The 27,646-nt window shown below is 45.5% G+C and overlaps 1 protein-coding gene across 1 annotated transcript in view; it reads right to left on the reverse strand.

The window, feature by feature from the left end:
• Window positions 1-27,646, reverse strand: part of fat1b (FAT atypical cadherin 1b) — a 71,900-nt gene that overhangs the window by 17,251 nt on the left and 27,003 nt on the right. The window contains 17 exon segments of the mRNA XM_045225471.1: window positions 8,661-8,777; window positions 9,053-9,401; window positions 9,487-9,790; window positions 10,056-10,166; window positions 14,646-14,799; window positions 14,940-15,100; window positions 15,225-15,520; window positions 18,626-18,783; window positions 19,222-19,347; window positions 19,812-20,527; window positions 20,529-20,602; window positions 21,226-21,423; window positions 22,180-22,323; window positions 22,520-22,591; window positions 22,593-22,658; window positions 22,839-23,053; window positions 23,152-23,538. Of these exon segments, the coding sequence (XP_045081406.1) occupies window positions 8,661-8,777; window positions 9,053-9,401; window positions 9,487-9,790; window positions 10,056-10,166; window positions 14,646-14,799; window positions 14,940-15,100; window positions 15,225-15,520; window positions 18,626-18,783; window positions 19,222-19,347; window positions 19,812-20,527; window positions 20,529-20,602; window positions 21,226-21,423; window positions 22,180-22,323; window positions 22,520-22,591; window positions 22,593-22,658; window positions 22,839-23,053; window positions 23,152-23,538 (3,648 nt within the window).

Consider the following 27,646-nt stretch of genomic DNA (forward strand, 5'->3'; position numbering starts at 1 on the left):
ATCTACTGACTCCCTGAACACAACCATCTACTGACTCCTGAACACAACTGTCTCACTGACTCCCTGAACACAACTATCTACTCACTCCCTGGACACAACTATCTACTGACTCCTGAACACAACTATCTACTGACTCCTGAACACAACTATCTACTGACTCCTGGACACAACTATCTACTGACTCCATGAACACAACTATCTTCTGACTCCTGAACACAACTATCTACTGACTCCCTGAACACAACTATCTACTGACTTCCTGAACACAACTATCTACTGACTCTCTGAACACAACTATATACTGACTCCTGAACACAACTATCTACTGACTCCCTTGAACACAACTATCTACTGACTCCTGAACACAACTATCTACTGACTCCCTGAACACAACTATCTACTGACTCCCTGAACACAACTATCTACTGACTCTCTGAACACAACTATATACTGACTCCCTGAACACAACTATATACTGACTCCCTGAACACAACTATATACTGACTCCCTGAACACAACTATATACTGACTCCTGAACACAACTATTTACTGACTCCTTGAACACAACTATCTACTGACTCCTGAACACAACTATCTACTGACTCCTGAACACAACTATCTACTGACTCCTGAACACAACTATCTCACTGACTCCCTCAACACAACTATCTACTGACTCCCTGGACACAACTACCTACTGACTCCTGGACACAACTATCTACTGACTCCTGAACACAACTATCTACTGACTCCCGAACACAACTATCTGCTGACTCCTGAACACAACTATCTACTGACTCCATGAACACAACTATCTACTGACTCCCTGAACACAACTATCTACTGACTCCTGAACACAACTATCTACTGACTCCCTGAACACAACTATCTACTGACTCCTGAACAAAACTATCTCCTGACTCCCTGAAAACAACTATATACTGACTCCCCTGAAAACAACTATATACTGACTCCCTGAACAGAACTATCTACTGACTCCCCTGAACACAACTATCTCTGACTCCCTGAACACAACTATCTACTGACTCCCTGGACACAACTATCTACTGACTCCATGAACACAACTATCTACTGACTCCCTGAACAACTATCTACTGACTCCCTGAACACAACTATATACTGACTCCCTGAACACAACTATCTACTGACTCCGTGGACACAACTATCTACTGACTCCCTGGACACAACTATCTACTGACTCCCTGAACACAACTATCTACTGACTCCTGAACACAACTATCTACTGACTCCCTGAACACAACAATCTACTGACTCCTGAACACAACTATCTCACTGACTCCTGGACACAACTATCTACTGACTCCCTGAACACAACTATCTACTGACTCCCTGAACACAACTATCTACTGACTCCCTCAACACAACTATCTACTGACTCCCTGGACACAACTACCTACTGACTCCCTGGACACAACTATCTACTGACTCCCTTGAACACAACTATCTACTGACTCCCTTGAACACAACTATCTGCTGACTCCCTGAACACAACTATCTACTGACTCCATGAACACAACTATCTACTGACTCCCGAACACAACTATCTACTGACTCCCTGAACACAACTATCTACTGACTCCCTGAACACAACTATCTACTGACTCCTGAACAAAACTATCTCACTGACTCCCTGAAAACAACTATATACTGACTCCTGAAAACAACTATATACTGACTCCCTGAACAGAACTATCTATGACTCCCTGAACACAACTATATACTGACTCCCTGAACACAACTATCTACTGACTCCCTGGACACAACTATATACTGACTCCATGAACACAACTATCTACTGACTCCATGAACACAACTATATACTGACTCCCTGAACACAACTATCTACTGACTCCCTGAACACAACTATCTACTGACTCCGTGGATACAACTATCTACTGACTCCCTGGACACAACTATCTACTGACTCCCTGAACACAACTATCTACTGACTCCTGAACACAACTATCTACTGACTCCTTGAACACAACAATCTACTGACTCCTGAACACAACTATCTACTGACTCCCTTTGAACACAACTATCTACTGACTCCCTGAACACAACTATCTACTGACTCCCTGAACACAACTATCTACTCACTCCGAACACAACTATCTACTGACTCCCTGGACACTACTATCTACTGACTCCATGAACACAACTATCTACTGACTCCTGAACACAACTATCTACTGACTCCTGAACACAACTATCTACTGACTCCCTGAACACAACTATCTACTCACTCCCTGAACACAACTATCTACTGACTCCCTGGACACAACTATCTACTGACTCCCTGAACACAACTATCTACTGACTCCCTGGACACAACTATCTACTGACTCCCTGAACACAACTATCTACTGACTCCCTGAACACAACTATCTACTGACTCCCTGAACACAACTATGTACTGACTCCCTGAACACAACTATCTACTGACTCCCTGGAAACAACTCTCTACTGACTCCATGAACACAACTATCTACTGACTCCCTGAACACAACCATCTACTGACTCCCTGAACACAACTATCTACTGACTCCCTGAACACAACTATCTACTCACTCCCTGAACACAACTATCTACTGACTCCCTGGACACAACTATCTACTGACTCCCTGAACACAACTATCTACTGACTCCCTGGACACAACTATCTACTGACTCCATGAACACAACTATGTACTGACTCCCTGAACACAACTATCTACTGACTCCCTGGACACAACTCTCTACTGACTCCATGAACACAACTATCTACTGACTCCCTGAACACAACCATCTACTGACTCCCTGAACACAACTATCTACTGACTCCCTGAACACAACTATCTACTCACTCCCTGGACACAACTATCTACTGACTCCATGAACACAACTATCTACTGACTCCCTGAACACAACCATCTACTGACTCCCTGAACACAACTATCTACTGACTCCCTGAACACAACTATCTACTCACTCCCTGGACACAACTATCTACTGACTCCCTGAACACAACTATCTACTGACTCCCTGAACACAACTATCTACTGACTCCCTGGACACAACTATCTACTGACTCCATGAACACAACTATCTTCTGACTCCCTGAACACAACTATCTACTGACTCCCTGAACACAACTATCTACTGACTTCCTGAACACAACTATCTACTGACTCTCTGAACACAACTATATACTGACTCCCTGAACACAACTATCTACTGACTCCTGAACACAACTATCTACTGACTCCTGGAACACAACTATCTACTGACTCCCTGAACACAACTATCTACTGACTCCCTGAACACAACTATCTACTGACTCTCTGAACACAACTATATACTGACTCCCTGAACACAACTATCTACTGACTCCGTGGACACAACTATCTACTGACTCCCTGGACACAACTATCTACTGACTCCCTGAACACAACTATCTACTGACTCCCTGAACACAACTATCTACTGACTCCCTGAACACAACAATCTACTGACTCCCTGAACACAACTATCTACTGACTCCCTGGACACAACTATCTACTGACTCCCTGAACACAACTATCTACTGACTCCCTGAACACAACTATCTACTCACTCCCTGAACACAACTATCTACTGACTCCCTGGACACTACTATCTACTGACTCCCTGGACACTACTATCTACTGACTCCATGAACACAACTATCTACTGACTCCCTGAACACAACTATCTACTGACTCCCTGAACACAACTATCTACTCACTCCCTGAACACAACTATCTACTGACTCCCTGGACACAACTATCTACTGACTCCCTGAACACAACTATCTACTGACTCCCTGGACACAACTATCTACTGACTCCATGAACACAACTATCTTCTGACTCCCTGAACACAACTATCTACTGACTCCCTGAACACAACTATGTACTGACTCCTGAACACAACTATCTACTGACTCCCTGGACACAACTCTCTACTGACTCCATGAACACAAATATCTACTGACTCCCTGAACACAACCATCTACTGACTCCCTGAACACAACTATCTACTGACTCCCTGAACACAACTATCTACTCACTCCTGAACACAACTATCTACTGACTCCCTGGACACAACTATCTACTGACTCCTGAACACAACTATCTACTGACTCCCTGGACACAACTATCTACTGACTCCATGAACACAACTATGTACTGACTCCCTGAACACAACTATCTACTGACTCCCTGGACACAACTCTCTACTGACTCCATGAACACACCTATCTACTGACTCCCTGAACACAACCATCTACTGACTCCCTGAACACAACTATCTACTGACTCCCCTGAACACAACTATCTACTCACTCCCCTGGACACAACTATCTACTGACTCCCATGAACACAACTATCTACTGACTCCCTTGAACACAACCATCTACTGACTCCCTGAACACAACTATCTACTGACTCCCTGAACACAACTATCTACTCACTCCCTGGACACAACTATCTACTGACTCCCTGAACACAACTATCTACTGACTCCCTGAACACAACTATCTACTGACTCCCTGGACACAACTATCTACTGACTCCATGAACACAACTATCTTCTGACTCCCTGAACACAACTATCTACTGACTCCCTGAACACAACTATCTACTGACTTCCTGAACACAACTATCTACTGACTCTCTGAACACAACTATATACTGACTCCCTGAACACAACTATCTACTGACTCCCTGAACACAACTATCTACTGACTCCCTGAACACAACTATCTACTGACTCCCTGAACACAACTATCTACTGACTCCCTGAACACAACTATCTACTGACTCTCTGAACACAACTATATACTGACTCCCTGAACACAACTATATACTGACTCCCTGAACACAACTATATACTGACTCCCTGAACACAACTATATACTGACTCCCTGAACACAACTATATACTGACTCCCTGAACACAACTATCTACTGACTCCCTGAACACAACTATCTACTGACTCCCTGAACACAACTATCTACTGACTCCCTGAACACAACTATCTACTGACTCCCTCAACACAACTATCTACTGACTCCCTGGACACAACTACCTACTGACTCCCTGGACACAACTATCTACTGACTCCCTGAACACAACTATCTACTGACTCCCTGAACACAACTATCTGCTGACTCCCTGAACACAACTATCTACTGACTCCATGAACACAACTATCTACTGACTCCCTGAACACAACTATCTACTGACTCCCTGAACACAACTATCTACTGACTCCCTGAACACAACTATCTACTGACTCCCTGAACAAAACTATCTACTGACTCCCTGAAAACAACTATATACTGACTCCCTGAAAACAACTATATACTGACTCCCTGAACAGAACTATCTACTGACTCCCTGAACACAACTATCTACTGACTCCCTGAACACAACTATCTACTGACTCCCTGGACACAACTATCTACTGACTCCATGAACACAACTATCTACTGACTCCCTGAACAACTATCTACTGACTCCCTGAACACAACTATATACTGACTCCCTGAACACAACTATCTACTGACTCCGTGGACACAACTATCTACTGACTCCCTGGACACAACTATCTACTGACTCCCTGAACACAACTATCTACTGACTCCCTGAACACAACTATCTACTGACTCCCTGAACACAACAATCTACTGACTCCCTGAACACAACTATCTACTGACTCCCTGGACACAACTATCTACTGACTCCCTGAACACAACTATCTACTGACTCCCTGAACACAACTATCTACTCACTCCCTGAACACAACTATCTACTGACTCCCTGGACACTACTATCTACTGACTCCATGAACACAACTATCTACTGACTCCCTGAACACAACTATCTACTGACTCCCTGAACACAACTATCTACTGACTCCCTGAACACAACTATCTACTCACTCCCTGAACACAACTATCTACTGACTCCCTGGACACAACTATCTACTGACTCCCTGAACACAACTATCTACTGACTCCCTGGACACAACTATCTACTGACTCCATGAACACAACTATCTACTGACTCCCTGAACACAACTATCTACTGACTCCCTGGACACAACTATCTACTGACTCCATGAACACAACTATGGGAAAGACCCGAGAATACAGTAATGATGTGCGACAAAAGGCTGTTGAGCTGCACAAATCTGGAAATGGCTATAAAAAAATTGCTCAACGGTTGAAAATGCCCATTTCCACTATCAGGGCATTAATTAAGAAGTTTAAAGCAACTGGAGATGTTAACAATTGGCCTGGAAGAGGATGTGTGTCTATATTGACCCCACGCACAGTGAGGAGGATGGGTCGAGTGGCCAAAAAATCTCCAAGGATCACAGCTGGAGAATTGCAGACGTTAGTTGGGTCTTGGGGTCAGAAAGTCTCCAAAACTACGATCAGACGCCACCTACATAACCACAAGTTGTTGGGAGGGTTGCCATAAAAAAGCCTTTGCTGTCATCAAACAACAAACTTAAGCGCCTACAGTTTGCCAAACGTTACTGGATCTTTCAATGGGACCAGGTTCTATGGTCAGAAGAGACCAAAATATAGCTTTTTGGAAACAAACACCAGAGGTGGGTTTGACGTAGACAGAACGATAGCCATGCATTTAAGTACCTCATCCCCAATGTGAAGTATGGTGGTGGATCTTTGATGTTGTGGGGCTGTTTTTCTTCCAAAGGCCCTGGACAAATTGTTAGGATACATGGTATCATGGACTCCATCAAGTACCAGCAGATATTACATCAAAACCTGACTGCCTCTGCTAGGAAGCTTAAACTGGGCCGTAGTTGGATCTTCCAGCAGGACAATGATCCAAAGCACACCTCAAAATCAACACAAAAATGGTTCACTGACCACAGAATCAAGGTTTTGCCATGACCATCCCAGTTCCCTGACCTAAACCCCATAGAAAGCATGTGGGATGAGCTGAAGAGGAGAGTCCACAAGCATGGACCTCGGAATCTGAAGAATCTGGAGAGATTCTGTATGGAGGAATGGTCTCAGATCCCTTGCCATGTGTTCTCTAACCTCATTACACTTTATAGGAGAAGACTCAGAGCTGTTATGTTGGCAAAGGGAGGTTGCACAAAGTATTGAATGAAGGGGTGCCAATAATTGTGGCACACATATATTTGAGAAAAATATTTGTTTTATGATAAGAATAAACATTTTCTTTCAATTTTACTTTATTTAAAGGTTAGATTTTTGTGAATATTTTAAATGAAAGACCAAGAGGATAAACAATAAAGAAAAAAATGTCACAGCCCGTTTTGCTCATATTTACCAAGGGTGCCAATATTAGTGGAGGGCACTGTATATACTGACTCCATGAACACAACTATCTACTGACTCCCTGAACACAACTATATACTGACTCCCTGGACACAACTATCTACTGACTCCCTGGACACAACTATCTACTGACTCCCTGAACACAACTATCTACTGACTCCTGAACACAACTATCTACTGACTCCCTGAACACAACTATCTACTGACTCCCTGAACACAACTATCACGACTCCATGAACACAACTATCTACTGACTCCTGAACACAACTATCTACTGACTCCCTGAACACAACTATATACTGATTCCCTGAACACAACTATCTACTGACTCCCTGAACACAACTATCTACTGACTCCCGAACACAACTATCTACACTCCCTACACAACTATCACTGACTCCTGAACACAACTATCTACTGACTCCCTGAACACAACATGAACACAACTATCTACTGACTCCCTGGACACAACTATATACTGACTCCATGAACACAACTACATACTGACTCCATGAACACAACTATATACTGACTCCCTGAACACAACTATCTACTGACTCCCTGGACACAACTATATACTGACTCCATGAACACAACTATATACTGAAACAACTAGTGTAGTATAAGATAGGAATTATACCTTATTTTCCACAGTAAATACTGTGTGATTGAAGTCCTATGAGGGCTAAGGAGGGAGTGACAAGAGAAATCTAACATTAGTACACAATAAATGTAACAAATACTACATGGTTAATACTCCATTGAGTAATGGTGCTGGAAATAAATACATAGGAATCTAACCATATTTTTCAGAATAAACAAATGGTAATGGTATGGATTGGAACCACAGAAGCCACAAACTACACTTAACACACGAGTTCAGGACAAGACAAGGACGCGATCTTACACTTACATGTTACATCAGAAGACTATCAGCAGACTATCAAGAGATTGTCAGACTATCAGGAGACTATCAGACTATAAGAAGACAATCAGAAGACTGTTGGGCAACTTCCCACAACGTCAATGTAAATGACAACTTACACTGTGCCCCCTGTTAAACCCTGACCTGGGGCTGTGCATAGATTTAATCCAAACTGGAGCTGAGACTAGAGGAAAAGAGTGGAAAAATGACAAGTGATGTAAGAGAGAACACTCATTCAGAGGTATCATTACAGGTAGAAGGTGTTGCCTAATAACATGTATTAGCCTGGATTCCAGTACTTACACTGTGATGTTTCTCACCCTGTCATCTTGGATGAGTAAAGAAACCTACCATTCTCATCTCCTGTTCCTGACTGGTAGGAACAGAGGGACTCTGAGGCACTGCCATGGTTTTCCTGGTCTTTCCTAGATCTATGAGTGGAGACCGGATCGAGCTCCACTTCCTCTTCTGGAAGAGACAAACATACAAAATCACTTCTTAGTCCTTATGACTTCATTGACGATGCTGATGAAGACAACATTGTTTGATTCACCATTAACACAAAGGTATCATACTGTACTGTAGGTAAAGCCACATCATGTGCAATTTAATTTGGTTGTTTACAATACAAATACTTGCAGGTTATCAAAGTAAAGCTGATAGGTAAAAATTTGAAAACTATGAATGACAAAACAGTGTCTTCTCATTTACTACTCCAAGCCTCCAGTCATCTGCTCTCTCACCATCATAGTGGTAGTCCCAGCAGTGTTTCTGGATGGACTCAGTCTCTGAGGGGGTGTTAGAATGCGGGCGTCGTGGCAGGGTGGGAGCCACACTGCACACTGCCACCCCTCTCCTCAGGATGGGCATGGGGTCTGGGTCAGGCGACGTGCTGTGCTCCATGGGTTCCACCAACCCAAGGCCTTCGCAGGAACCCTTGTTCAGGTTGTGGCGTGAGTTGCTGGGGTAACTAGGGGTGTAGGAGATGGGTCTAACTGGGATCTGTGGTGGAACGTCCAAGTAGACTGGGACTCCCCGGCTGGACTTGGCCTCCAGGTAAGCCCTCCCAAAGAAGTCTTTATCATCTTCATCCTCAAGGTTCAAAGGTCAAAAATTACATTTATTTGTCATATATTAAAAAATACAATCAAACGCTTACTGACAACAGATATGATACACTAAGATATCATACCTCATCTTCCTCAGATCCGTCCTGTTTGGCCCTCTTCCGGACGGCTACAAAGAGCAGCGCCAGGCCGAAGATGGTGACCAGGAACAAGGCCAGTCCCAGGAGCTCCTCCAGGCCGATGGACCAGCTGGTGAACAGCAGCTCGTTCCTGACCAACACCTCCAGCTCACACTGCCGCCCAGCGAACCCCACCACGCAGCTACAGTTGAAGGAGCCATAGGTGTTTACACACACACCTCCGTTAGAACAGAGGCTCTCTGTCTGCATACACTCATCTACGTCCCCAAGGCACCTGGGCAGAAGAACACCGTCCAGAGTCACATTCACATACACCATATATATGGAGTGTGTCCCAAATGGTCCCCATATAGTGCACTACTTTTGACCAGAGCTCTGTAGTGCACTATGTAGGGAATAGGGTGCCATTTGGGATGCATACATCCAGAATCTATATACAGTATATATTGCAGCTCTGGCACAGTGTGACATCATGGATGTGTCATACCAAACCCTGAGTGGAAGAAAGCTGGTTAATGAGAGTAATGGATTCTGCTTACCGTTCTCCCTGAAACTCCGGCTCACACTCACACACAGCCCCATCCAGACTGTCGATACAACGTCCACCGTTTCTGCAGGGGTTATCTCTGCAGTATGGACCAACCTCACACCTGGACATAGACACTCTTTTAACTTCCCATCCATCATGTATTTTTTCAGTTTTTCACCAACAATAACAACGCTATGAGAAACTTCCAACCCCACAGGATAGCAGACATGTGACTAACACGTTCCAAACTAAAGACATTGTGAGACCTTGGGACTATAAGGTTCTATCTGCGCAAAGCATAGTTCAGCGATATTGAGCATTAAAGTCTCAGAACTGTTAGGTAGTGAATTCTTCTTTCATAACTCATTAAGGTCCTCACCGTAAAGGTACAGTCCCTTCAGAAAGTATTCACACCCCTTGACTTTTTCCATATATTGTTGTGTTACAGCCATATTGAGTCACTGGCCTACACACAATACCCCATAATGTTAAAGTGGAATTATGTTTTTCGAAATTGTTACAAATTAATAAAAAATAAAAAGCTGAAATGTCTTGAGTCAATAAGTATTCAACCCCTTTGTTATGGCAAGCCTAAATAAGTTCAGGAGTAAAAATGTGCTTAACAAGTCACATAATAAGTTGCATGGGCTCACACCGTGTGCAATAATAGTGTTTAACGTGATTTTTTAATAATTACCCCATCTCTGTACCCCACACATACAATTATCTGTAAGGTCCCTCAGTCGAGCAGTGAATTTCAAACACAGATTCAACCACAAAGACCAGGGAGGTTTTCCAATGCCTAGCAAAGAAGGGCACCTATTGATAGATGGGTCAAAAAAAAAAGCAGACATTGAATATCCCTTTGAGCATGGTGAAGTTATTAATTCCACTTTGGATGGTGTATCAATACACCCAGTCACGACAAAGATACAGGTGTCCTTCCTAACTCAGTTGCCAGAGAGGAAGGAAACCGCTCAGGGATTTCACCATGAGGCCAATGGTGACTTTAAAACAGTTACAGAGTTGAATGGCTGTGATAGGAGAAAACTGAGGATGGATCAACAACATTGTAGTTACTCCACAATACTAACCTAATTGACAGAGTGCAAAGAACGAAGCCTGTACAGAATCTAATATTCCAAAACATGCATCCTATTTGCAACAAGGCACTAAAGTAATACTGCAAAAAATGTGGCAAATACATTTTATTTTTGTCCTGAATACAACTTGTTATGTTTGGGGCAAATCCAATACATTACTGAGTACCACTCTCCATATTTTCAAGCATAGTGGTGGCTGTTATGGGTATGCTTGTAATTGTTAAGGACTGGGGATTTTTTCAGGATAAAAACGAAACGGAATGGAGCTAAGCACAGGCAAAATCCTAGAGGAAAACCTGGTTCATTCTGCCTTCCACCAGACACTGGGAGATTAATTCACCTTTCAGCAGGACAATAACCTAAGACACAAGGCCAAATCTACACCAGAGTTGTTTACCAAGAAGACAGTGAATATTCCTAAGTGGCTGTGTTACAGTTTTGACTTAAATCTACTTGAAAATGTATGGCAAGACTGAAAATGGTTGTCTAGCAATGATCAACAACCAATTCGACAGAGTTTGAAGATTTTTTAAATGAATAATGGGCAAATGTTGCACAATTCAGGTGTGGAAAGCTCTTAGAGACTTACCCAGAAAAACTCACAGCTATAATCGCTGCCAAAGGTGCTTCTACAAAGTATTGACTCAGGGGTGTGAATACTTATGTAAATTAGATATTTCTGTGTTGAACTGAGGTCTGTGCCCAGTGAGAAGGTTCTATTTGGCACAGAATGTTAAAATAATTCAAATTTCCATAGAAAAGTACAAACATTTAATGATTAAATAAAGATAATACCCTTCCTTCTTTCTAATCACATCATATATATTAATTCATGTTCATCACACATTCATTAAAGCGATATCCTATGGATAACTAGCAGCATTGCTAAAGCTTAGCTCTGGATGAGTAAACTGATATATTTGTGTCTGGTCTCTGACACCCAAAGTCATTAAACTACTTGCTAGTTATCAATAAAATGTGGTAAGTTTGAAATTTTTGTGAAATACCCCTTCCTTGGAGGTTTGATATAGAACAAGACAAAACATGCTCTAAGGCACCTGTATTTATTTGTTTTTACCATAAAGAGCTGACCATTCTTCTGACAAAGTGGTGGAAAAAAGAAAACCAGAACCTATGATATGAATAATCAAGGACTTGGGACTAGAACCTATGATATGAATAATCAAGGACTTGGGACTAGAACCTATGATATGAATAATCAAGGACTTGGGACTAGAACCTATGATATGAATAATCAAGGACTTGGGACTATAACCTATGATATGAATAATCAAAGACTTGGGACTATAACCTATGATATGAATAATCAAAGACTTGGGACTATAACCTATGATATGAATAATCAAAGACTTGGGACTATAACCTATGATATGAATAATCAAGGACTTGGGACAACAAGGTTCTACCTGCAAAATGTATAGTTTTGAGATACAGTGGGGGAAAAAAGTATTTAGTCAGCCACCAATTGTGCAAGTTCTCCCACTTAAAAAGATGAGAGAGGCCTGTAATTTTCATCATAGGTACACGTCAACTATGACAAGACAAAATTAGATTTTTTTCTCTCCAGAAAATCACATTGTAGGATTTTTAATGAATTTATTTGCAAATTATGGTGGAAAATAAGTATTTGGTCAATAACAAAAGTGTCTCAATACTTTGTTATATACCCTTTGTTGGCAATGACACAGGTCAAACGTTTTCTGTAAGTCTTCACAAGGTTTTCACACACTGTTGCTGGTATTTTGGCCCATTCCTCCATGCAGATCTCCTCTAGAGCAGTGATGTTTTGGGGCTGTCGCTGGGCAACACGGACTTTCAACTCCCTCCAAAGATTTTCTATGGGGTTGAGATCTGGAGACTGGCTAGGCCACTCCAGGACCTTGAAATGCTTCTTACGAAGCCACTCCTTCGTTGCCCGGGCGGTGTGTTTGGGATCATTGTCATGCTGAAAGACCCAGCCACGTTTCATCTTCAATGCCCTTGCTGATGGAAGGAGGTTTTCACTCAAAATCTCACGATACATGGCCCCATTCATTCTTTCCTTTACACGGATCAGTCGTCCTGGTCCCTTTGCAGAAAAACAGCCCCAAAGCATGATGTTTCCACCCCCATGATTCACAGTAGGTATGGTGTTCTTTGGATGCAACTCACCATTCTTTGTCCTCCAAACACGACGAGTTGAGTTTTTACCAAAAAAGTTATATTTTGGTTTCATCTGACCATATGACATTCTCCCAATCCTCTTCTGGATCATCCAAATGCACTCTAGCAAACTTCAGACGGGCCTGGACATGTACTGGCTTAAGCAGGACACGTCTGGCACTGCAGGATTTGAGTCCCTGGCGGCGTAGTGTGTTACTGATGGTAGGCTTTGTTACTTTGGTCCCAGCTCTCTGCAGGTCATTCACTAGGTCCCCCCGTGTGGTTCTGGGATTTTTGCTCACCGTTCTTGTGATCATTTTGACCCCACGGGGTGAGACCTTGCGTGGAGCCCCAGATCGAGGGAGATTATCAGTGGTCTTGTATGTCTTCCATTTCCTAATAATTGCTCCCACAGTTGATTTCTTCAAACCAAGCTGCTTACCTATTGCAGATTCAGTCTTCCCAGCCTGGTGCAGGTCTACAATTTTGTTTCTGGTGTCCTTTGACAGCTCTTTGGTCTTGGCCATAGTGGAGTTTGGAGTGTGACTGTTTGAGGTTGTGGACAGGTGTCTTTTATACTGATAACAAGTTCAAACAGGTGCCATTAATACAGGTAACGAGTGGAGGACAGAGGAGCCTCTTAAAGAAGAAGTTACAGGTCTGTTGAGAGCCAGAAATCTTGCTTGTATGTAGGTGACCAAATACTTTTTTTCCACCATAATTTGCAAATAAATTCATAAAAAATCCTACAATGTGATTTTCAGGATTTCTTTTCCTCAATTTGTCTGTCATAGTTGACGTGTACCTATGATGAAAATTACAGGCCTCTCTCATCTTTTTAAGTGGGAGAACTTGCACAATTGGTGGCTGACTAAATACTTTTTTCCCCACTGTAACTGTTTTGTGACGTCTTCCTCTTTCATGACTCAATAATATCACCTTCCATACAGTTCTTTTTGATTGGCAGCCCAGCATTGTGTGATTGGATTGCAGATAGAGCCTTATAGCACCAAGTTAAAAGGTGTTTGCGCAGATAGAACTTGCAGATTTTTATTTTTTTTCATTGTAAAATAAATCTGACATGTCTCACATGTTAAGGACCACCTAAAGAGCAACTCTATGTGAATAACTCATTTTTGACCAAGATGTCAGATAGAACCTCAAGGTCACGATTGGTTGTGTCCCAAATGGCAACCTGTTCCCTATACAGTGCACTACTTTCGACCAGAACCCTATGGGTCCTGGTCAAAAGTAGTGCACTACAAAGGAATAGGGTGCCATTTGGGACACATTATTCAAAATTTCAGTCCATAATGGGTAACTGCTCTATGTACCGTGGTCCTGAGTACTGTCCTCTACACTGGCAGTAAAAGTCCTGGTTGTCCAGGACACAGGTTCCTCCATACAGACAGGGGTTGGAGGAACAGGGGCTAGCAGCCACCTCACAGTGAGACCCCATGAACAAGTCACTGCATTTACAGAAGTAACCTGCAATAGAAACAAGTGTATAATGTACAAAATAATATATATAGGACAACAAGATGTTTGAGATCAATGTGTTCTGTATAGACTGTGAATAGGACTGTATGGTGATTCATCTCTGTCAGTAAATGGTGTCTGTCTCCTACCTCCATGAGGCAGAGTGGAGCAGGTTCCTCCATTCCCACAGGGCTGAGAGGAGCAGTCTGGGACAGGGAGGGTCCCACAGCCTGGTGTCACCCCCACCACCTCCTCTACTAGAACATGGGCCTGGGCCTCGGTGTCCAGGTTCAGATCATAGCCATTAAACCTGACAAAATTAAATCAACATTTATTTATGCATTTCACAAGCAAGTTTGTCACAAATCACTTTACGAAAAGAAGGACAACATTTGAAAAAAAAGTGGACAAAAAGGAAGGGAAACATCAAATACCTGACTGCCTCCATACAACCCTGTAGATCACGACTGTGAGAGACTGGCAAACGCTGCTGGTCAGATTCAGAAACACCACCCAGGAATAGGCTTCCGTCCAGGTTGAGGGAGTGGAGGGTGCCTGGTGCCGTGCCCGAGGCTGTGTAGAGCTGATCCAGAACCAGCATGGCGTGATTGCCGTCTACCTCAAGGGATACGGTGTGCCACTGGCCATCACTGACCTGGGCACTGTGGATAGAGACGATGCCTGGGCCACTGCCGCAGTCAAACTCGTACTGCAGCTTACCGTCCACTATCTGGGGGCAGTAGTGGGTTCATTAAGATAGACAATGGTTGTTAGGCATGGGAATTGCCAGGGACCTCACGATACAATATTATTACAATACTTTGGTACCGATTCGATATGTATTGCGATTCTCACAATCCTATATACACTATATATACAAAAGTATGTGGATACCCCTTCAAATTAGTGGATTCGGCTATTTCAGCCACACCCTTTGCTGACAGGTGTATAAAATTGAGCACACAGCCATGCAATCTCCACAGACAAACATTGGCAGTAGAATGGCCTTACTGAAGAGCTCAATGACTTTCAATGTGGCACCATCATAGGACCTTTCCAACAAGTCAGTGCGTCAAATTTCTGCCCTGTAAGAGCTGTCCCGGTCAACTATAAGTGCTGTTATTGAGAAGTGGAAACGTCTCGGAGCAACAACGGCTCAACCTCGAAGTGGTAGGCCACACAAGCTCACAGAACGGGACCACCGAGTGCTGAAGTGCATAGCACGTAAAAATCTTCTGTCCTCGGTTGCATCACTCACTTCCGAGTTCCAAACTGCCTCTGGAAGCAACGTCAGCACTAGAACTGTTCCCCGGATCTTCATGAAATGGGTTTCCATGACTGAGCAGCCGCACACAAGCCTAAGATCACCATGCGCAATACCAAGCGTTGGCTAGAGTGGTGTAAAGCTTGCCGCCATTGGACTCTTGAGCAGTGGAAACGCGTTCTCTGGAGTGATGAATCACGCTTCATCATCTGGCAGTCCGACGGACAAATCTGGGTTTAGCGGATGCCAGGAGAACGCTACCTGCCCGAATGCATAGTGCCAACTGTAAAGTTTGGTGGAGGAGGAATAATGGTCTGGGGCTGTTTTTCATTGTTCGGGCTAGGCCCCTTAGTTCCAGTGAAGGAAATCTTAACGCTATAGCATACAATGACATTCTAGACAATTCTGTGCTTCCAACTTTGTGGCAACAGTTTGGAGAAGGCTCTTTCCTGTTTCAGCATTACAATGCCCCCGTGCACAAAGCGAGGTCCATACAGAAATGGTTTGTCAAGATCGGTGTGGAAGAACTTGACTGGCCTGCACAGAGCCCTGACCTCAACCCCATCGAACACCTTTGGGATGAATTGGAACGCCTACTACGAGCCAGGCCTAATCACCCAATATCTGTGCCCGACCTCACTAATGCTCTTGTGGCTGAATGGAATGAGATGTTCGACGAGCAGGTGTCCACATACTTTTGGTCATGTAGTGTATATTGCAATTCAATACTGTGATATCTTTGCTATTTGATGTTCCACACATATTGCCCACCATATGTCTGTTGCAGAGGGACAAGAGAGCCATGAGAAAACAAGTTTTGATCAGTCACAGAAATAAAAGTGTTGAAAATAAATTGGCTCCCTATTTAAAAAGAAGATGGAGAACAAGCTATAAAGGAATATACTGGAGCCTTGGTGCAGGTACAGCCAACTAGCGCAACAAAAATTATTTTGCGATATTGTCAAAACGATATGATACATTGTATTGAGTTTTTACCCATCACTAATGGTTGTGTCTGAAATGGCACCATATTCCCTATATAGTGCACTCAGGGGCCAGTTTATTAGGTACACCACCCCATTCACGAAAATGGTTTGCTCCTACAGACAGTGAGTCAGGTGGCCGTGGCTTGCTATATAAAACAGGTAGACAGGAATTCAGTTCCTGTTAGACTAAACGATAGAATGGGCAAAACGTGTGACCTAAGCGGCTTTGAGTGTGGTATGATTGTTGCTGCCAGGCGCGCCGGATCCAGTATCTCAGAAACGGTGGCCCTCCTGGGCTTTTCACGCACAACAGTGTCTAGGGTTTACCGAGAATGGTGCTACAAACAAAAAACATCCAGTCAGCGGCAGTCCTGTGGGCGAAAACAGCTACAATCAATCAATTAAATGTATTTATAAAGCCATTTTTACATCAGCAGATATATATACAGAATACCCAGCCTAAAACCCCAAACAGCAAGCAATGCAGAAGCATGGTGGCTAGGAAAAACTCCCTAGAAAGGCAGAAACCTAGGAAGAAACCAGGCTCTGAAGGGTGGCCAGTCCCCTTCTGGCTGTGCCGGGTGGAGATTATAACAGTACATGGCCATTAAGGCCAGATTTTTCTCCAAGATGTTCAAACGTTCATAGATGACCAGCAGGGTCAAATAATAATCACAGTGGTTGTAGAGGTTGCAACAGGTCAGTACATCAGGAGTAAATGTCACTTGGCTTTTCATAGAGGTTGAAATAGCAGGTGCGGTAGAGAGAAAGAGTTGAAAACGGCAAAGTACAACAGTGGTGTGCAGAACGGCATCTCGGAACGCACAACTCGTCGGTCCTTGTCACAGATGGGCTATTGCAGCAGATGACCACACCGGGTTCCACTCCTATCAGCTAAAAACAAGAAGAAGCGGCTCCAGTGGGCACGCATTCACCAACACTGGATAATTGAGGAGTGGAAGAACATCGCCTGGTCCGACGAATCCCGGTTCCAGTTGCGTCATGCTGAATACAGTGTCAGGATTTGGCGTAAACAGCATGAGTCCATGGCCCCATCCTGCCTTGTGTCAACGATACAGGCTGGTGGCGGTGGTGTAATGATGTGGGGAATGTTTCCTGGAACACGTTAGGTCCCGTGATACCAATTGAGCAACGTTTGAGCTACAGAGTGTAACTGAATATTGTTGCTGAGCAGGTGCATCCCTTCATGGCTACAGGGGGGTCCGACCCGGTACTAGATGGGTTTACCTAATAAACTGGCCACTGAGTGTAGATGGAGTAGGGTGCCATTTGGAACGCAGACAATGTGATGTCAGAGAATACTGACTAAACGCATACTATTTTCCAATTCAGTATGTGAGTGTCTCTAGAGGTGTACTGTATAGTGTTGTATTGATGGATGTGTTACACCTGAGTTTATGGCCTGTTTTATTCCCTTAAAATTACATTATTGATTTTCCTAACTGAACAACCAACAGCAACTTGTGACCTATTCTGTATATAGTGCACAGTTTATAGTGCACTACTATTGACCAGAGCCCTATATAGGGAATAGGTGCCATCTGGGACTCATCTATAGACCTACCTCTAGAATGCTGTAGTCTGTTCCTCTGGCGAACAGGAGAGTGGCATGGTGGGACAGGGTTCTCAGTCTGAGAGACACTTTCATCTCCTCTCTATTACGGTTCTCCATCAGACGGTACCTGATGTAACCCTTCCCACTGAACCACAGAGACTGACCTCCTGTGGTTTAAAAAGAACAGATCGACGGATCAGTTTGTTATGTGACACATTACATCTCTGTTACTAATATCTGTTTTGGTGGTGACTGAAGTAATGGTTATATAGGATCCGAAGAAACAGGAGCCATTCTAGGGCGGCAGGTAGCTTAGTGGTTAAGAGCGTTAGGCCAGTAATCGAAAGGTCGCTGGTTCGAATCCCTGAGCCGACTAGGTGAAAAATATGTCGATGTGCCCTTTAGCAAGGCACTTCACCCTAATTGCTCCTGTAAGTCGCTCTGGATAAGAGCGTCTGCTAAATGACTCAAATGTAATTCTGTTCGTCATCCTCTATTCATCTGGAATGTGAGAATAATGTCTAGCAACATTAGACTAAAGAAACAGTCATTCAAACACTATCTTGGTTGATGATCTGTTAGGTTGTTTAAGTGACAGAGAGTACCTGAGCATCCTCCCTGTTGGTCAGGTGGACAGACACAGCTGTATGGTCCCTCTCTCTGGTTGGACACACATCCCTCAGGACAGGGCTTCCCCTCACAGAGCTGCTTCAACACAGGACACTCACCACCTAGGACCGAGCATATCAAATCAATACAATGAGGGAGAGGACACATCCTAAATGGCACCCTATTCCCTATATAGTGCACTACTTCTGACCAGGGCTCATCCAGCTCATACAGCTATGGAAAAAAGTAATGCACTATGTAGGGAATAGGGTGCCATTTGGGACACGGCCAAAATGTAGTGTATTGGACGACCTCTATTGTTTTATCAATAGCCTGATGATATGTGATGTGTTGTGTGAGGTGTGAGGTGTGGTGTGTGGTGTGTGGTGTGTGATGTCTGTTGTGTAATGTGTAATGTGTGGTGTGTGTGGTGTGTGGGGTGATGTGTGAGGTGTGAGGTGTGAGGTGTGATGTGTGTTGTGTGTTGTGTGTTGTGTGTTGTGTGTTGTGTGTTGTGTGATGTGTGGTGTGTGGTGTGATGTGTATTGTGTGTTGTGTATTGTGTGATGTGTGTTGTGTGTTGTACCTTTGCAGAGGCACACAGCAGATCTGTGATGTGGCGGGGTGATGAGGCTGAGTCTAGCCGTGCTGTAGGTGGTCAGGAAGTTCTGGTCCAGGGTGACCACCTCACTACAGAGCATGGCAGGACAGTCCAAGCCTGCACATAGCTTCCTGAACACCCTGACCACGCGGAGGCCTGTAACCTCCTGAATAGCCCCCACAGAGGCATTGAGCTTACTGAGGAGGATCCTGTCCTTGGTAGTGGTCAGCAGGACATCCAGGCTACCAGGGGGCTCACAGGGCTGCAGACTGACCAGCTGGACATCACTCCTCCTGATCCCTGCCACCATGCGCAGCGCCCTCAGGAAGCCCCTCCAGTGCTCCCCTATGAACTCCTCGGGGCCCACCCCAGCCAGGCGGACAGCCACGGAGCTCTCCAGCATGCGCTTGGTCACCTGGTGGACGTGCACGCCGACACCGGTTGCCGTGGTGAAGCGTCCATCGGTGACGGTGACGTTGAGCAGGTAGTGGCCCAGTTTGAGGACCTGACCCGGCCGGGTCACCAGCCGGCCATCTGAGGGGGACAGGGAGAACAGTAGTGTGTTGGCTATGTCGGGCTGGAGGTGGTAGGTCAGGGAGTCATAAAGGTCCTGGTCAGTGGCTCGGATCTGACCCAGCACCCCGCCCGGGTAGGCCTCTCCTGGGGTGGAGATGAGTACCTCCAGGGGAGGATAGCAGGGGGTGGAGGCTCTCCTGGATCACCCTGATATTGATCACTGTGGAGGCCAGGATCGGTGGTCTGCCACTGTCTAACACCTGAGGAAACACAACAGAACCACAACCATTACATAATTATTACAACCTATCATTATAATCGCTACCCAGTGCTTGAATTCCTCACTTCAGGTTAAGAGAATAAAATAACAGGCTTGCAAGCGCCATTGCTGACCAGAGGGGGGAGTTGGTGGACTTTTAGTCACTGCTGCTTCTGGGATTAAAGAAGAGAATCAATACTGGAATGAGGGCAATCTGTACCAACTCTGCTATGATCACGGAAGCTTGCAACCATTCCTGTGTTTCCGGTGAACCTACTGGTGCTCCCTGATACAGGAGGTAGCTTAGTGGTTAAGAGCGTTGTGCCAGTAACCGAAAGGTCGCTGGTTCTAATCCCCGAGCCGACTAGGTGAAAAATCTGTCAATGTGTCCTTGAGCAAGGCACTTAACCCTAATTGCTCCTGTAAGTCGCTCTGGATAAGAGCGTCTGCTAAATGACAAAAAAATACAAAAAAAATACAAATATATATAAGATTTTAAAAAAAATACAGATAGCAGATATACGACCCTTCAGTCACCTCTATGGTTAATCGATTACTATTCATTTACTGTATCAAGAACAAAACACATTTCAGAAAAATTTACATTTATGAATGTAGTCCAACCTGAGCATGTAGTATGTAGTGGTCCTTTACTGTGCGGTCCAGCAGTGTGGTGGTCCTGAGGGTTCCCTGGGGGTCTATTAGGAAGGAGCCTCCCTCGTCTCCCCCCAGGATGGTGAAGGAGAACGGGGGGCCGTTGTGGGAGGCATCCCTATCTGTTACAGTCAGCTGGAGAACACTGGTCCCTACTGGGACACTCTCCTGGGGTAAAGAGGGAGGGGGGAGAAAGAGAGAGACAGGGACAGAGGGAGGGAGGGAGAGAGAGACAGAGAGAGAGGGGGACAGAGGGAGGCAGGGAGAGACAGAGAGAGAGAGAGGGAGAGAGAGAGAGAGAGAGAGAGAGAGAGAGACAGAGAGAGAGACAGAGAGAAAGAGGGAGAGAGAGAGAGAGACAGAGAGAAAGAGGGAGAGAGAAAGAGGGAGAGAGGGGGACAGAGAGAGGGAGAGAGAGAGAGAGAGACAGAGAGAGAAAGAGGGCGAGAGAGAGAGGGGAGAGAGAGAGAGAGAGAGACAGAGAGAAAGAGGGAGAGAGAGAGAGACAGAGAGAAAGAGGGAGAGAGAAAGAGGGAGAGAGGGGGACAGAGAGAGAGAGAGAGAGAGAGAGAGAGAGAGAGAGAGAGAGAGAGAGAGAGAGAGAGAGAGAGAGATTCCATATCCATGTCTTTCGATGCTGATTCAGTAGCTATTGTTCAGAGGCTTACTGAAGCTCCCTCGTTTATCCTGTCTTTCTCTTCTCAGCTATACATCCTGTATCTATACCTCACACTATTCCTTACACTCACCTGCTTCAAGTGCAACTCTATGGCACCCAATAACGTTTCTGAGTCCTCTTAACTTCAGTTAACTTGCACCCTCCAGCTAAACCTCACTTCATTTCAGACGTGTAGTCAGTGTTGTCAGATGTAATCTCTCTCTTATCTCTCCGTGGCATGTCTACCTCTGACATGCCTGTCTTACCTGGATGACAAGGCTGTAGTCGGCCTCAGAGAACACGGGTGCATTATCATTCACATCCGACACGTCAATGTTGATCAGGGCACTGCTGGATCTGGAGGGGCTCCCACTGTCTGATGCCAGTACCGTCAAAGTGTACGAAGCCACCTAGTTTTAACACAGAGTGAAGGGGTGGAAAAAAATCTACTCTAGACTTAGTGAGCAATTAGACACAATTGAGGCTTGTAACATTGCCAATCCTTGTCTGCTTCAAACTGTGACAGTTGGAGTGTTAATTGTGCTCTGTTGAATAAGAGGAACATGGGTAGAAAGATGGGAAGAATGTGGAAAGTTAGTTAGCTACCTTTTCTCGGTCTAACGGGCAGACAACCTTCACCTCACCGCTGACCGTGTCTATGGTGAAGGGCCCGGCCTGGATTGCCCTTGATGATGGAAAAGTGGATGTGGTTGTTGGAGGGACCATCAATGTCATCAGCCATCACCTTAACAACAAAGAACAGAGTGCATGAATGGACATGTTAACAATATTGCATCAGACATTTTCTAGTAAAATGACACTGCAGGATTTCCCCCCTTTCTTTCTATAGAGCATTGAGTACAAATCAAAGGTTGAAAATGTTTCATTTATAGTGATTGCAGTTTTAGTACTACTAGACACTCACGGTCAACATGGTCAGGCCCGTGTCGGTATCTTCACTGATCACAGCAGAGTACACCTCCTGGCTGAAGACAGGAGAGTTGTCGTTGACATCTGTCAAGTAGATGGTTACTGTGGCAATGTCACCTTGGCTCGTCCTGCCTTTGTCCAAGGCCTGTACTGTCAAATAGTGCTCATGGGACGCTTCATAATCCAGAGCCTTGGTCACAAAAATGTCACCTGTAGACACACATACGCTCAGTAAAGGGACATTAAACACACATGACTAGGACAGCTAATGGCATAAACAATAAAGTTGACATTTATAGTATAGCAACCGGTGTGTGAGTCGATGCTGAACATCCCATGCTCGTTGCCGTTGACGATGGAGTAGGTGATGTCAGCGGTGGCCTTGGGGTCACCGTTAGCCGCAAACACCCTGACCACCTGGGTCCCCAAGGTGACGTCCTCTGACACCGTGACGCCATAGTCCCTGTTTTGGAAGGCCGGGGGTCTGTCGTTGACGCCGAGCACAGAGACCAGCACAGAACAGACAGAGGACAGTCTTCTGGGTGAGCCCTGGTCTGTGGCCCGGACACGCAGCGTGTACCCAGCCTGGGTCCTCACCAGGGGTCGCTCCACACGGACCAGCCCTGAATCCTGCTGGATGGAGAATCGGCCATCGGCTGAGTCCTCAAAGGAATACAGGATCCTGCTGTTGTTTGCTAGAGAGAGGGAGAGAGAGAGTTTAACCCATAAATGCACAGCCATCTCCACTCTATCCTACATGAACAGTCCAGATGGAATGGGAGGTCAATGGCGTGTTTTAACCAGAGCTTGCCCAGCCCAGCCCAAGCATATCCAGCATACTGTATCTGACCACAGTCATTTGTTAAGATAACTTGTCACGCCCTGGCTCTGGGGACACTGTTATGTTGAGCCAGGGTGTGTAGATCAATGTGTTTTGTTTCTATGGGTGCTATTTCTATGTTGGCCAGAGTGGCTCCCAATCAGAGGCAACGAGTGTCAGGTGTTGCTGGCTGTCTCTGATTGGGAGCCATATTTAAACAGTCTGTTTTTCATTCGTGTTTGTGGGATTTTGTTTCCAGTCGGTTTGTGTTAGACCGTGAACTGTCACGATATCGTTTTGTTGTTTTGGTCATTTGACGCTAAATAAAGAGTATGTTTGCCTGCAACGCTGCGCCTTGGTCCTCATCTCTGTTCGACGATCGTGACAGAAGATCCCACCAAGACTGGACCAAGCAGCAAGTCCAGGAGCCATCGCCTGAGAGATCTCTAGCGGATCTCCTTCGCCTCCTCGACTGGGTCAAGCCATGTGAGGAAGAGAGGGGCTTGACGTGGAGGCAGAAGGGCGAAAGGCTGGCGAGAAGCATGGAGACCTGGTCCACGGGTAGGAGTGAAGCCCATACATTTTTTAGGGGGGGGCTAATGCCGTGGACGACTGGGCAGCAGGAGGCCGCCAGGTTACGGGAGTCACTGGTCACCAGGGGGAAGGAGGATGTAGAGGCACGGCGAGAGGTACTGGCGTGTGTTGCCAGTCCGGTCCGGCCTGTTCCTGATCCCCCACGTAGGGGCCAGTGGTGTGTGTTCCCAGTACGGTCCGGCCCGTTCCTGCTCCCCGCACCAAGCCAGTGGTGCGCCCGTCCAGCCCGGCTCGGCCCGTTCCTGCTCCCGCACCAAGTCAGTGGTGCGTTTTCGTTAGCCCGGTTCGGCCCGGGCTCCTGCTCCCCGCACCAAGTCAGTGGTGCGCTCGTCAGCCCCGGCTCGGCCCGTTCCTGCTCCCGCACCACGTCAGTGGTGCGCCCCGTCAGCCCGGCTCGGCCGTTCCTGCTCCCCCGCACCAAGTCAGTGGTGCGTTGCGTCAGCCCGGTTCGGCCCGGCTCCTGCTCCCGCACCAAGTCAGGGTGCGTTTGCGTCAGCCGGCTCGGCCGTTCCTGCTCCCCACACCAAGCCAGTGGTGTGCGTCGTCAGTCCGGCACAGCCCGTGCCTGTTCCACTGGGGCCTGGTTCAGCACGGGTCAGCTGCTTCACGCCGGAGCTAGAGCAATCCGCTCCACCAGTGTGCAGTCCAGCTCCGGCCAGCGGGGCCAGACCGGACCAGGGGTACTTTGGGGGTTGGAGAGGAGCGGGATCAGGCCCGGAGCCGGATCCGCCGCCTAGGCGGAGTGCCCACCGGTCCCTCCCTGTGGTATTTGGTTGACGCGTCGGAGTCCGCGCCTTTAGGGGGGTACTGTCACGCCCTGGCTCTGGGGACACTGTTATGTTGAGCCAGGGTGTGTAGATCAATGTGTTTTGTTTCTATGGGTGCTATTTCTATGTTGGCCAGAGTGGCTCCCAATCAGAGGCAACGAGTGTCAGGTGTTGCTGGCTGTCTCTGATTGGGAGCCATATTTAAACAGTCTGTTTTTCATTCGTGTTTGTGGGATTTTGTTTCCAGTCGGTTTGTGTTAGACCGTGAACTGTCACGATATCGTTTTGTTGTTTTGGTCATTTGACGCTAAATAAAGAGTATGTTTGCCTGCAACGCTGCGCCTTGGTCCTCATCTCTGTTCGACGATCGTGACATAACTGCACGGCAGCTGAGTGAATTGGGGCCAAATCTCTCCATGATCTCAACAACCTCCAGAGTCATCAGGTGACAAAACAATTCATTAACTGATCCTGTAAACTCTCATTCCTGTGTGGTGTCCTGAATGATGCACGTTGTTGAGGCCAGCGAGAATGAGTCTTTCTGTGATGACATGAACATCCTATGGGCACGTCTGTGTTTTCAGGTCTGTGATTAGTGTTGTTTATGATAGAGGCCTGGCTGGGGCGCGACATGGCTGCTTCACAACAACAGACCCTGATGAATACAGCCAGGCAGGCATCACAAACTACACCCTACTCCATATATAGGGCACAGGGCCTATGGGCCCTGGTCAAAAGTAGTGTACTATAAAGGGAATAGGGTGCCATTTATGATGCAACCAGAGAGGAGAGTGCTGCATAACTCAACTCTTATCACAGATTAAAGTCTGTCTGGCTCTCTATCACAGCAGGTACCAACGGAGATACGGAAAGTCCTAGGTAGGAGTCCATGGAGAAATAACCAGGCGAAAAAGAAATGGCTCCAAGGAGAGCACTATTGTCTCAATATGAAGTGCTGAAAAGCACCAGTAAGAGGTCAATTAGAGGTATATTGGAACAAACAGCTACAATTTGTTGTAAATCCACACAACAACACTGTGGAAGAATGACAGACATGCATAACTACATCATCATACAGTAAGTATTTCTGTTGGGAACAGAACCAAAGGCTGTGTCCCCAATGGCACCCTCCATATTCCCTTCTACATAGTTCACTACTTTTGACCAGAGCCTTATGGGTCCTGGTCAAAAGTAGTGAACTAAATAGGGAATAGGGTGTCATATCCAGAGTGACTTACAGTTAGTGCATTCATCTTAAGATAGCTAGGTTAGACAACCACATTTCACAGTCATAGTAAGTACATTTTTCCTCAATAAAGTAGTAATCAGCAAAGTAGATGCTAGTAGGAAATTACAAGTGCGAGTGTTTTAAAATATATACAGTGGGGGGAAAAAGTATTTAGTCAGCCACCAATTGTGCAAGTTCTCCCACTTAAAAAGATGAGAGAGGCCTGTAATTTTCATCATAGGTACACGTCAACTATGACAGACAAATTGAGGAAAAAAAATCCAGAAAATAACATTGTAGGATTTTTGATGAATTTATTTGCAAATTATGGTGAAAATAAGTATTTGGTCACCTACAAACAAGCAAGATTTCTGGCTCTCACAGACCTGTAACTTCTTCTTTAAGAGGCTCCTCTGTCCTCCACTCGTTACCTGTATTAATGGTACCTGTTTGAACTTGTTATCAGTATAAAAGACACCGCTCCACAACCTCAAACAGTCACACTCCAAACTCCACTATGGCCAAGACCAAAGAGCTGTCAAAGGACACCAGAAACAAAATTGTAGACCTGCACCAGGCTGGGAAGACTAAATCTGCAATAGCTTGGTTTGAAGAAATCAACTGTGGGAGCAATTATTAGGAAATGGAAGACATACAAGACCACTGATAATCTCCCTTGATCTGGGGCTCCACGCAAGATCTCACCCCATGGGGTCAAAATGATCACAAGAACGGTGAGCAAAAATCCCAGAACCACACGGGGGGACCTAGTGAATGACCTGCAGAGAGCTGGGACCAAAGTAACAAAGCCTACCATCAGTAACACACTACGCCGCCAGGGACTCAAATCCTGCAGTGCAGACGTGTCCCCCTGCTTAAGCCAGTACATGTTCAGGCCCGTCTGAAGTTTGCTAGAGTGCATTTGGATGATCCAGAAGAGGATTGGGAGAATGTCATATGGTCAGATGAAACCAAAATAGAACTTTTTGGTAAAAACTCAACTCGTCGTGTTTGGAGGACAAAGAATGCTGAGTTGCATCCAAAGAACACCATACCTACTGTGAAGCATGGGGGTGGAAACATCATGCTTTGGGGCTGTTTTTTCTGCAAAGGGACCAGGACGACTGATCCGTGTAAAGGAAAGAATGAATGGGGCCATGTATCGTGAGATTTTTGAGTGAAAACCTCCTTCCATCAGCAAGGGCATTGAAGATGAAACGTGGCTGGGTCTTTCAGCATGACAATGATCCCAAACACACCGCCCGGCAACGAAGGAGTGGCTTCGTAAGAAGCATTTCAAGGTCCTGGAGTGGCTAAGCCAGTCTCCAGATCTCAACCCCCATAGAAAATCTTTGGAGGGAGTTGAAAGTCTGTGTTGCCCAGCGACAGCCCCA

Source organism: Coregonus clupeaformis, chromosome 2, assembly GCF_020615455.1.
Source record: "Coregonus clupeaformis isolate EN_2021a chromosome 2, ASM2061545v1, whole genome shotgun sequence".
Taxonomy (NCBI): domain Eukaryota; kingdom Metazoa; phylum Chordata; class Actinopteri; order Salmoniformes; family Salmonidae; genus Coregonus; species Coregonus clupeaformis.